The 13,449-nt window shown below is 33.7% G+C and overlaps 1 protein-coding gene across 5 annotated transcripts in view; it reads right to left on the bottom strand.

The window, feature by feature from the left end:
- Positions 1–13,449, bottom strand: part of LOC136849253 (prohormone-4) — a 393,569-nt gene that overhangs the window by 182,394 nt on the left and 197,726 nt on the right. For 3 of the 5 annotated variants that reach the window (XM_067122527.1, XM_067122524.1, XM_067122525.1), the window contains one exon: positions 8,815–8,886. The exons of the other annotated variants lie outside the window; for them this stretch is intronic. In XM_067122527.1, coding sequence (XP_066978628.1) covers positions 8,815–8,884 — 70 coding nt within the window. In that variant the 5' untranslated portion in view covers positions 8,885–8,886. The remainder of the gene's footprint in view (positions 1–8,814; positions 8,887–13,449) is intronic. 5 annotated transcript variants of the gene reach the window in all.

Genomic DNA, 13,449 nt, shown 5'->3' with positions numbered 1-13,449 from the left:
AGGTGAAGAGTTAACAGTATACATTACTCTTCGCTGAACATCGTACCCAATGCCTTTGAAGTGTCTGAACATGGTAGCGAGGAATTTGGCTCCTTTTACTGCCATATACGTGTCTGGGAATCAGAATTCGACCGAGCTGCAAATTCCTGAGATGTATGCTAGTATTGCACCAGCCCCGGTTTTGACATGCCCCTAGGTTAGGTTAGGGTTAGGTTAGGTTGTGTTAGGTTAGGTTAGATTAGTACTTTCAGAGTAATTTGGGGTGTGGGAAACATAATGAGATTACTTTCAAGAAAATTCTATGGTTAGTTTTTTAAGAAATGGCGTCCCGCTGTTTTCAGGGAAAGGTCCCGCTACTCGGTTACATCTTGAGAAACTGCGACCGAGCTGGTGCTCATCGTCAATCCATATGAGTCACCTAAATATTTAAGTAGTAAATATATTGGATATTTTAACATTAGCTGGTCTCAAATCCAAAAATTTCGAGGTAAATATGATAGTTATTTTCAAATCTTTAGGTCGCGCGAAACTTAATAAGAAGAATGTTTTTAATTTACAGTTTACATGAGACCTTCAGTGGACACTTTCGAATCAGCATCTTCAGTATATTTGACAGGTACTTGAGAGTAATAATTTTCAACGTAAAGTTATGTTTTAATTCACTGTATCTGCGTTATTTCTAGTACCGTTAAAAACTTCAGTAGAAATAGAAATGTTAAATTTTATACTGCTCTGTGACATTAACTTAACATCATGAAAATATGGAAATAAAATAATGGAGAAGAAGATTACTAAATCTTCTATTATGATATGTTACATTACTGAGTGCTAAATATTTACAAAAAAAGAGTTTATGCCGGATGAAACTAAAAACGAAAAGGAAATAGGTAAATATTATGAAGGAAAGCTGCCAACAAGATATGATTGGTTTTGTTGGCTTTACCTGAATAAATCCTGCTGTATTTGTACACATAAAATCCGAAAAAATCCTCTTTCGAAGTCCGGCGATGGGAGAGTTTTCCGCCACAGTGTGCTGGGATTGAACCGAATAAACAGGAAAAAACAAGTAAAAAATGCGCCGAAGTTTCTTCGGCGCAATTAAGTTTTCTGTATAGCGTATAATGCTGTATGAAACTCTCAGCTACCGGCTCGCGGCTCATAAAACTCAGTCACTGTCCGGTGGCGGCCTGTGTTGTTGGTACCTATATCGTTGCCAGATGTACGATTATGTCTAAATTTAACCTTAAATAAAATATAAACTACTGAGGCTAGCGGGCTGCAATTTGGTATGTTTGATGATTGGAGGGCTGATCATCAACATACCAATTTGCAGCCCTCTAGCCTCAGTAGGTTTTAAGATCTGAGGGCGGACAGAAAAAGTGCGGACGGACAGACAAAGCCGTCACAATAGTTTTCTTTTACAGAAAACTACAAAACGATTACTGTTCCAACAAGAGAAATTCACCTTGTTAAAAATAAGACGATAAACGAAACTTACATTTCATAATTCGATATCTAAAATAATAATAAAAAAAAATTCATGAATGTCGCAGAAAACAACTGATGAAAACATCTCGATCCCAATTTACGAGTTTAATCTAAAAAAGGTGGAATACAAGGCATCAAATTTTTTTTCCCCCATTTGGCAATGCTTTGATCCCAAGAACTAATTAACACAGCAAACGATTCGCTGGAACTGAACATCTGCTGGGTCTCCTATCAAAGGTACCACTTGGGGGAAACCGAATTTCAATCCGTGCTAAAAACCGACGGGGAAGGAAAGAGCAGATCGAATTCCTCTTTGAAAACCTCTTCAGAGTCTTACAGGTACAATTACGAAAGGAAAAAGATCGAGTGTCAACGAGTAATTAAAAATTCAAGGGTGTGTGTGTGTGGTGTGTGTGTGTGTGTGTGTGAGTGTGTGTGTGTGTATGCATAGACATATATATATATATATATATATATATATATATATATATATATATATATATATATATATATATATATAAATAAATATATATATATACACATATGTTTATATATGTTTATATATGTGTGTATATGTGTATCTATATATGTATATAATATATAAAAAAAGATGTATAATTTTTGGATTTTTAACATCAATATTTTAAGAACTTATTATTTTTACATGTTTAGGAATTTATATATATGCATATATATATATATATATATATATATATATATATATATATATATATATATATATATATATATATATATATATATATATATATATATATTCCTAAACTTGTAAAATAAGTTCTTAAGACATTAATATTAAAAATCCATAAAAGGAAACATCTAGAGAATTAAGATAATTCCTTCAAATCAGGACGAAATACTTTCTCAACACAAAATGTCGTTACGCCATATAATTTCATGAAACGCACCTAATACAACGGGTAAACAATTGGGAAAACAATCGGCCATGTACAATTATATAAATAGTAAAAAATCTACTAAAAAAGGGGTGGGTATAAATACACATTCATAAAACATTCGAAACGGATCGGTTTTCCGTAATAACGAGAGACATTGTTCATCTCGCTTCCTACTCGGTTCTGTTTACAGGGTGCGTTCTCTATTGATAAAAGCTTCCATTCAGTCACTGTTGTTATTTCGAAAGTCCACGGGTGGGGGGGGGCAATTGCTACCAGAAATACACCTTAACGGTCATCACCTTCGGAATGACCAATTAGCACTTCAAAAGTGCTCCAATTTACGAGCATAAAAGAAAAAAAAATGGGAGGTCAGTTTCCAGCAGAGAATGGAACAGCCATGATGGGAAACATTTTTCCTGGAATGGTCGTGGGTTATGAAAAGTCTGAAGTTTATACAGCAAAGTCAACAATAAAAATGGAATCCTCATACAATTAATGAAAGATACTCTGATCAAATATAAAAGCTTTTTTTGTGATTACAATAACATATCAAGTGTATCCGGTTCCTGTAAAGTGAAATGGTATTAGTAACATGATTAACATTACATATATATATACATATATATACAATATATATATATATATATATATATATATATATATATATATATATATATATATATATATATATATATATATGTATAGTTATATATACACGCATATAGTAGCAATATATTTGCCTGTGAACAATGCTTCTTACAGTCCAGAATTAAAGAGTTCAGAAATCTATACAATATAATGTATATTTCTCAAGACTCATTGCCGCTACCATTACAATGACTCATTTTCAAAGTTAGGTATTAGTGAAGTATGAATATGAGAGAGAGAGAGAGAGAGAGAGAGAGAGAGAGAGAGAATATACTGAGTATGTTCAGTGTGTATGTATTTATGTCTGTGAATAAACAGGTAAATGATCAGGTATACATGTGTATACATTCCCTCATAAGGAATGTATACATTTAAACTTATTTGTCTAATTATTTCATGAGAATAAGTAAATGTTGTTGTCATACACTTCGTTCACTGCGCATTGAAATTTGGTATGTATACTTTTTAAAATATTACTTCAGTCTTATTAATATATTTTGTTCCATCGAATAGCCAAACCGAATCTAAGGAAAATGATAATCTGCCCAATCTATATTTACGTAATTAGAATCGTCATTGTGAAGAGATCATATATATATATATATATATATATATATATATATATATATATATATATATATATATATATATATATATATAAATATATATATATATATATATATATATATATATATATATATATATAAGAAATATATATATAAAATTCTGCCTCAAGAAACTGAAAATTCTGCAAAGAATAATTCCAAACGATAAGCACTCTTTACTCAAAAAAGGTGAAGCGATATAGAAATCCGTTCGCCAAATCACGTCAATTTTCAGGGAAATTTAAGTCTATCTGAGAAACCGGAGACAAGAACCGTTTACTTACTAATGATGCATTTACGAAGAACAAGGATTTACGATTTACAAAATCAGGACATCCTGCAATTGGCACATAGTACAATTTGAACACCACGCAACTGGACACCATACGGTATACTATAATTACCGTTAAATGAGATATTAAACTCTATGCTATACTAATGAGTACTTTCACCGTCTACGCATATATCACTCTGTAAGCATTACATCTTCGGGAAGTTAGCAGGTTAATCAGGGCTTAATGTCTTTTCTCAAACTCTAAGGACGACGTCAGGTAAATACTGACAAAGGTAACGCGCAAGCACATTGCAACGTAGCCTTCTTGATGTGCACGGAGTAAACCGTTAAATTTTGTACCTTTCAAAATATTTGTGTATGTATTTATGTATGTATGTATGGTTCTATGTATATGAACAGATAAATATTTATGTTCATATATATATGTGTGTATGTATATACATATTATATATATATATATATATATATATATATATATATATATATATATATATATATATATATATCACTCAGTAAAGAAGATTACAATCAGGAAGACATGTTTCAGTTGCGCATGGAGTTAGAAAGAAATCTAAAATACCGGGGCATATGGGTTCAGAAAAGAAACAGGCTGAAATGCAAGACTGAAATCATTATGATCTGTAAAGAGTTTTTTTAATCAGATGCATTCAGCAATGTCATACAATGGTCTGGTGGTCTGTCAGCTCAACAAAACGACAGTAATGAAAAAAAATTAAAAAATCAGACAGAATATAAAATTGGAGAGGGACAGGTTTTGCATGGCAGGGTTGGAGGGTCGACTCTTGCTCATGACAGGACAGAGGATCATGAGGTCCAAATAAAATGAAAACACATTTCTCAGAATCAGTCCAAAGCATTCACTGAGATTCACTAATGGTGTCAGCCAATTAGTTCTGATGCTTCAAAAATACTGGCAAACGATATTGAATAGGCGGATGCTGCCACAAGACTGCATTCCAGAATTCGCCACGGCCTAACAGCGAAGCAAGATGAAAACAAAACAGCTATTGGCAAACATTCAGAGAAAATAAAAGAACAATACCGTGCTATTATTAACTTCTCGACTTTCTGTTTCAAGTCTCGAGTCAAGAGGGAGGGTCTACTGCTTCTATCAACAATATCTATTTATATCTATTACATCTGGGATCGCTGTTGCAGTTACTGAAGGGATAAATGGCTTTAATCTTCAAGGGTGAGGCGGGCCGTTGTAAGGAACTATATACATGACCGCATAGCAAATGACTAATTCTACGCTGGGATCTAATCTCTGGGGAGTCATTTTGGTTTACACACTACCTTTCATCAACTTTAAAAGGGGCAGGGATTTCATTCTAGCGGGGATTTAAGGGGGAAGGGGGCAGGGGTTGGTTGGTCATTTAGCGGGTGAGGGGATCATCAGATGATGCTCTGAGTGGGGTATTAGGGCATAGCCATACTTTAGAAGGAGGGTCAACTAAACAAAATCGTTTTGGGCAAAGTTTGTATCGTAAGTTTTAGGGGGTGGGTTTTTAAACGGAAAGGACCCAGACAGTCTTATGAGTAAATACTTTGTTAAAACCTCGTATGAACAGGCTTTGTGTTATCAACAGGCACAATCATCAAGCAAATTAGCATTTGAAACCTTTTCTCCTCAAGGTTGTTCACAACATAACCGATTGTTAGACAGGCAAACTGTGTGGATAAAAACATCCAGCTTTTATCCTCCTCCTCTTCCTCCTCCTCCTCCTCCTCCTCCTCTCAGCTTGGATAATGATACTCTTAACCTTGGATTACCCTGGGTGATGGTGATGGTGATGATGATGGTGATGATAGTTTAATGGCTCGGAAAGCGACTGCAAGTAACCAGTTCCTTTTCAGGTGACGTCTATATAACACCCTGCTTCATCCTCAGTGACACTTTGTTCCTTCGTTTCTCTCATTTCTTTCGCAAACTACTTTTTATGGACACACTTTGCAAGGGAAGGCGTTCAGACTAACTAATTTATATACTTTTAATCGGTGTTTCCTGAGCAGGTACTTAATTTCATTTTTGTATGGTTTCGTGAACGCAAATGGACAACTTTTTATTACTTTACTGTTTTTCTTTCGCTTTTCTTTTTTTTCTATAAAAATACACTATATTACATACTTTTATGCTTCAGTAATCTCTACTTTTATCATATGTATTTTCTCGTTTTTGTTCATTACCTACAACGCAGCAAAATCTAAGTTCTCTCTCTCTCTCTCTCTCTCTCTCTCTCTCTCTCTCTCTCTCTCTCTCACGTCATAATTGACTATCGAGAAGAATACAGTTTCTGAAGGATTACCTCAAGCTCTATTAAACTGCAAGTTGCAATATGCTTCTAATATTCATTTTGAGACACCATTCTATCCATGACTGATAATATACATTTTACAAATCATGTATATCTAATACTTGTGCAAAGCAATCTTGAACAGACCACAAAGAATTACACACAAACAAAATGCGACTTCGTTCTCACGTATACTAAGACAGGAATATACATTTACAGTACATATAAACATTTGCTCAATCACACACGCTGCCAAAACACACACGCAAATAAACTGTTATCGCACACACTTGGACATATCTCAACCACACGCATACAATACAAACAAGTAACACTGAAACCTTTGCAAGAAAAACTATTGCGAGAAAACATAAGCGACATTCAACGCACTTGAGGATACACACGCCAGGATATAAACACATTTAAGCCCTCACATGTACTTAAACTGCCCGCGCATGCGCTTCCAGGTAAGAACTCGATCAAGCATACGAGCACAGGAAAGCAAAAACGCCCCTGTTAATGCCAAGCCTCGTCGAATATCTAAAGCAATTCGGCGGAGAATCTATTCAGGCTCCAGTGGCCCTTGATATTCGGCTGCCAATCAGAGGTCAACTGAATCAACTACCAGTACAGGCTTTACACTTAATGACCTTGTATGGAGGAATCGGAAAGGTAAACAAAGGCGTTTCTCGCAAAGCAAAGACGGAGAGCCGAGACAACTAGGAATCGAAATGCTTCGGTTTCGCTTGTTTCTGGTCGTTGTTAATCACAGAATTCCAATTCCAATTCCTATTCCAAGACACAGCTAGAAGTCGAATTGCTCTGGTTTTTACTTGTTTCTGGTCGCTGTCAATCACAAAGAATTCCAATTCCAATTCCAATTCCAATTCCAAGTGGGTGGAGACTACATCCCAAATGGAGAAATTCCTTGTCACTGGGATGTCGCAGCGTCTTATGACTGTCACAAATTGCCGAAGTTATTTTAAGAACCAATAGATTTTTGGTGGCCAAATTGATTCGGAATTTATTTTTCAAATTTTTTGACAAAATATATGAGCGGCAGTGAATCCGAAAAATAATTTTTTTCTCTCTTTCTATTCTTCTTAAGAACCCAGCGTATGATTTTCATACTCGTAACCAGCCTCTTTGCTGTAATCGGATACTGATTGATATCGAAGAAAGTAAAAATTAAAGTAATTTGAAAAAACAAATAAAGAAAAAGTTTTACTAAATTTTCCGCTGACTGCCAGACACTGTTCCATAAAGTTATCTCCCAATGTACATATAACGAAGTACACAAAAAAATTCGCTCGCTGACATCTACACTTCGTTCAGTTGGTATTTCGTAAAAATAATCTAAATATGGAAACACAAATCCAGTTATGTATGTGTACATATATTTAAAGATAAAACTGTACAGATAGCTTTCGAGAATCTGTTCGGCTCCCCTTTTCAACCGAACAGATTTCCGAAAACTCTCTGTAGTTTTATCTTTATATATAATATGTACATATACATAACTGTGGATCTGTTCCTCCATTTTAAGACTCATGCTACTATGAGTATTCTTTAATAATCTTAATGATAACACTACTGGAAAACTGCACATGTTGACACTCGACAGCATCTTAATATTATATAAACAAAAAAAAAATTTAAATGTCTGATTTCGTGACTTTTGTTATTTTTATGACACATGAAATGAAAAGCATCTGATATTAAAAATTTCTCTATTTAGAATATATATTTTGTAAATGACAAAATTAATTTCAAACTGTTAATTGCGAGATATCATCAAAGACTATATGCTTTCATTACAAAAAGATTTTTTGAATGGCGAAATAAAAAGATTTAAAAGCCCTACAAATAAATATACCTCATTGATCTGATGAAAAGAAATGTCGTTAAAAGCACATTATATGCATCAGCTGGTCAAATCAATATGGATATTTTTGTTCGGTCAGACATAAACATTTCAACTCAATTATTTAAAGTAGCAAAATATGTTGCCATATAATTAAGACAAAATGTGAATTTTATCAAAGAATTTTAGAGCCTCTGTGTATGGACATGAGAGGCATGTCTGTAAGACATGATCTTAACTGAGCTTCTAGAAGGAAAATTAATATTTTATTAATAAAACTTGACACGCGGGGAAATAATTCAGATATTTTGAACGACAATAACACTTTTATAAAAAATAGGACAAATAACGAATTTCAATTTAATATTAATTAAAACCGAATCAGATATTTCTAACCTAAAAAACAGACTTTCGACGCGAAAAAACGCATAAATGAGGATGCCTGTCCTACAATAATTGGAAATGGGCCACAGTGAAGCCCAGAACACAGAGGTGAATTCATGAATGTATTCAGTGAACACCGTCAATCGAAATATACCCAACCCTGACCTTCCAGCTAAGAGGCGGGTTACAACGAGGGCCCTCGAATCAGCCAGGGCATCCAAGGTTATCCGTTCTATCAATGCAAGCGGACAGACAAATGTACATACAGACAGACACCTAGAGAGACAGACCAACTAACCTGCCATGCGGTCGTGCGGGTTGGACAAAAGGTAGAGGAGGTACGGTCCGCTAAGGTGCCCGCCACCCATACCTGAGGAAGAAAGAGAAAAATGGATTAGGTTTTTTTTATTCAAATCACTTCAAATTTAGGGCCAAAATTTACAAAAAAAGAAAGATAAATTTTATTTTTATTATAGTAGAAACCTGCCAACATCATAAAGGTGCGTTTTGCTTCTATAATTTGGAATACAATATAGAATTTAGGTGAAAGGCCAAGCGCTGGGACCCATGAGTAAGAAAGACAAAAATGGATTTTTTTTTCTTCAAATCGCTCCACAATTGAGGTAAGAAATTTAAAAAAATAACCATATTTCATTTTTATTACAGATAAAAACTTCCCAACATCACACCCGTGCGTTTTCTTCTATGGAATGGAATGGGATATAGGATTCAGGCCAAAGGCCAAGCGCTGGGACCTATTAGGTCATTCAGCGCTGAGCGAGAATTTGAGAGTAAAAAGGTTTTGAAGGTGTAACAGGAGGAAAACCTCGCAGTTCCACTATGAATCAATTGTTAGGAGAGGGTCGAAAGTAAGATGGAAAAAGAGAATATGAAGGAAGGTACAGTAAAAGGAATAAAAGAGGTTGCAGCTAGGGGACGAAGGAACGCTGCAAAGAATCTAAGTAATGCCTACAGTGCACGACGCTACTCCCATTAAGGGTATATTTAATTTTTACTACCACAAAATCTGTTGTCTACAAAGGTCAAAACACCAATAAAATGAATTACATGAACTAATATACTAATTCAAGGTTGCCATCATCATTTCAAACCAACACAGAAATTATTTGTAAACAAACAATAACTCGTAAGCACCTTAATACTATCAAAGGTCAAACAAACACACTGCAACTGTTAATAGCTTATAACCATAAATCATAACAGTTAACGACGCAATAAAACACGGGTATCACGATATCAAATGTCACAAACGTCCACTGTATTTGTTTCCGTTCTGATAAATAAATATACTGAAATATATTTGATAAATATATATACAAATGCAAATAAATGAAATCCGCTACTACCACAGTTTTCAACTTATACTAAGATTATTTATATCAAAATGAGTTTTAATGTGATGATGGAGATATAATGACTAGTAGGTGGAAATTTAAAACAAAGGATAATGTAAATGAAAATACTAAAAAGGATAATGTAAATGAAGATGCTAGAAAGGATAATGTAAATGAAGGTACTAGAAAGGATAATGCAAATGAAGATACAAAGGATAATGTAAATGAAGATACTAGAAAGGATAATGTAAATGAAGGTACTATAAAGGATAATGTAAATGAAAATACTAGAAAAATATGTAAATGAGGATACTAGAGGATAATGTAATTGAATATACTAGAAAGGATATGTAAATGAAAATACTAGAAAATATAATGTAAATGAAAATACCAGACAGGATAATATAAATGAAGACTAGAAAGGATAATGTAAATGAAGATACTATCAAACAGAAAATCAACATTTATATATTGGAGTTAAAATTACTGAAGAAAAAAATCTGAGTGACAAACACTAATGAAAGAAAAATTAATTATTCCGTTAAGAAATCACTTATAGGAACAATAGCATAAATGACTGAAATGCATTGAAGAAAATATAACTGTTCCAATTTAATGTTTGAAGGAGACGAATAAGAGCCAACAGCAGAAGTATAAAATGACTCCCAATGTTCTCTTTGGAAATCAAAACAGATTCAAAAGGTATAAAGTTAAAATGAAGAGAACTTGAGCAAAAATCAAAAGAATTTAAGTTCAAATCAGAAGAACTTGAGTAAAAATCAAATTAACTCAATTCAAATAAGTTCAAGTTTTAGGTGTGAAAGAGCTGTAAACTTAGATGCCAAAAGTGGAATCAAAAGAACGGAATCCAAACCTGGAATTCAAATCAACACAATCCAAAAACGCCAAAGAAGGAATTAGGAACGGTGATTAGAAATCGTGTGATTCAAAGATCATTAGGAGCAACCCGGCTTTTTAACGGGGAAAACCAAGGACAACTCATATCAGGACTGAAACAAAAACAAAAAGAAGGAAAAATTGAATGAGTCCTTACACCAACAGGACCTACAGACCGGTCTTCAGAAGAAGAGAAAGTTATCGGACTCAGGAATAATAAAATTGCGGGAAAGTGCCGAGTACGGCATTTGCTTTCCTAGACAGTAAAGGTGAGTCGCCTATAGAACGGACAAAGGTCAACTTGTTTATCCTCTATTAAAAATAAAAATAAACATATTGATAACTGATCACTTTTCTTAGGTGACAGAACACCTGCCACGAAACAGAATGATTAAAGATTAGCCACATACTAACCCTAAAAGGTGTAGATTCGAGTCGTGGTCAGTGTAAGTGTGATAGCCTCACATTATTCCATTTGGAAGTATGTTATTTCCAAGGTATGATGAATTCGATGTTAACAGGTTACGAGGTTAATACTGAACTATATATATATATATATATATATATATATATATATATATATATATATATAATATGTATATACATTTATATTATATATATATATATATATATATATATATATATATATATATATATATACCATAAATTTATTTATTAAATTCAATTACCAATAACATGAGGTACGCGTACCATATAGAGAATCCTGCTTCATCAAATTCAACGCATTCATATATTATTCATTATTATTCATTATCGTGTAACAACCATAGCCCAAGAATAATAAACTCCGCGTTTAGACTTTCCGTCGTCCAGCCTGGGGTCAACTTCCCTAAACACTGGGAACTAAATAACAATACAGAATGGAGGTACTTACGTTTAGGCTTAGGGACTTTTATGTAAACATAAAAATTATGTTACTGTCATTTTTTATGGTATGGTACACTAGTAATCAAATGAATAAACAGGCGCAGTTTAAAAAGTCCCTTTACATTCATAATTAGGGAATGCGACAAGTTGTAAACCATTCAGTAACTACGAAGAAAATGTTAAAAATATTTGGAAAAGCAGTTTAAAATTCTTTTTACATTAATATTTAAAAAATACGACCTGTTGCAACCCATTCAAACACTACGAGGAAATTGCAAAAAAAAAAAAATATTTGAAAAAGCTTGGATAGGCCTACTATGACTACAAGGCCCGAGGCTACAGAGACGTCACTGTTCTGGATGTTTCCGTAACCAAATTTAATTACAGGTGCCACTGAGGTGACGAAGAAGTGAAGGAAAGTAATTTACTAATACTCATTTCCAAGATGTCTCGCCATCTTACGTGAATGGAACGCTGACAAGTGCACATAAATACAAAAAGAGAACCGGCTGTAATTACATACACTTTCGGTCCCATGCCACACAGCCAAAAGTTCTACACGCGAGCGACGGGGAACCAGAATATCTCCGCATAATACAGCGAGGCAAAGAATACGCGCTTCTCCTCAATGACAGTCAGTCTCATTGAATGTGGCCCGCCGAGGAGCCTAAAGATGGAAGACAGGGACGCGGCAAAGGAATGGCGTCACTTATTCAATTGGCTGTGTCTTCGTCGTGACGTCATCGAAGTGGAGATAGGATGCTCTTTCTATAATGATGTCCTTCTTGGTATTATTGCATGATGTTTGTTTCTGGGAATGAATGTCTACCACAGAGAACCTATGTAAGACTAACAAACACACAGAAACACACAAACACATACACGCATAATATATACATGTATATATATTTATATAATATATATTTATATATGTATATTTTATATATATATATATATATATATATATATATATATATATATATGTGTGTATATGTGTGTATATATATGTGTATATTTATATAATTTATACATATATATTTATATCTATATGTACATATAAATACATATATACATATTTATATATATTTTTTATACATATGTATGAGTATAAACATATACATTCATACATATAAATACATATATACATATATATTTACATATATATGCATATATACATATATGTATATATATATAATTTTCTATCCCGAAAAAGTCTTAATAAGAAACCCTACAAAATATAATTCCATTTCTCAATCAATTACATTCGTTTTTTATTATTTAAGCTAGTCATTTAAGGCTGAAATGGCAGGTAATTGATTCCAAAGTGTCCTGAAACGTATGTGTTCCTCATTTTCCGTTAAAGAGAAATTAAAATAAATAGATATAAATGCAAAATACCTTAACGAAAAATCAATCAAGAGTACATGGGCCTTACCAGTTTCAACTATCTTAAGACATTCTCAAAAGAACAGATAAATAGTAAAGATATAGAATATCTTAGGAAATAAACCAGGTCAGGTGAATTGCGCCATCAAGTTTTATGAATAGCACAACCTCTCGTTCAAAAAAAAGCTTCACCTGTTCCTGGCAGGTGTTAATTGCTTTTATTTTCTTTTAACTGTTCGTATGTCCGAATGCACTCTGTTTTCATCCAGGAACACGCAATGCGAGTTTCTTCTACTGTTTCCCGGTTCTTTTGAAAATGTCCTAGTGGACGAGACCGCTCAAGGCCATATTCTCTATTCCATCTTTCCTAATAGTATTTTCCATTTACCTTTCACGTGTTCCTATGA

This window comes from Macrobrachium rosenbergii, chromosome 20 (genome assembly GCF_040412425.1).
Source record: "Macrobrachium rosenbergii isolate ZJJX-2024 chromosome 20, ASM4041242v1, whole genome shotgun sequence".
NCBI lineage: Eukaryota > Metazoa > Arthropoda > Malacostraca > Decapoda > Palaemonidae > Macrobrachium > Macrobrachium rosenbergii.
The sequence above is the reverse complement of the archived record's forward strand: the minus strand, read 5'-3'. Positions and strand labels throughout refer to the sequence as shown.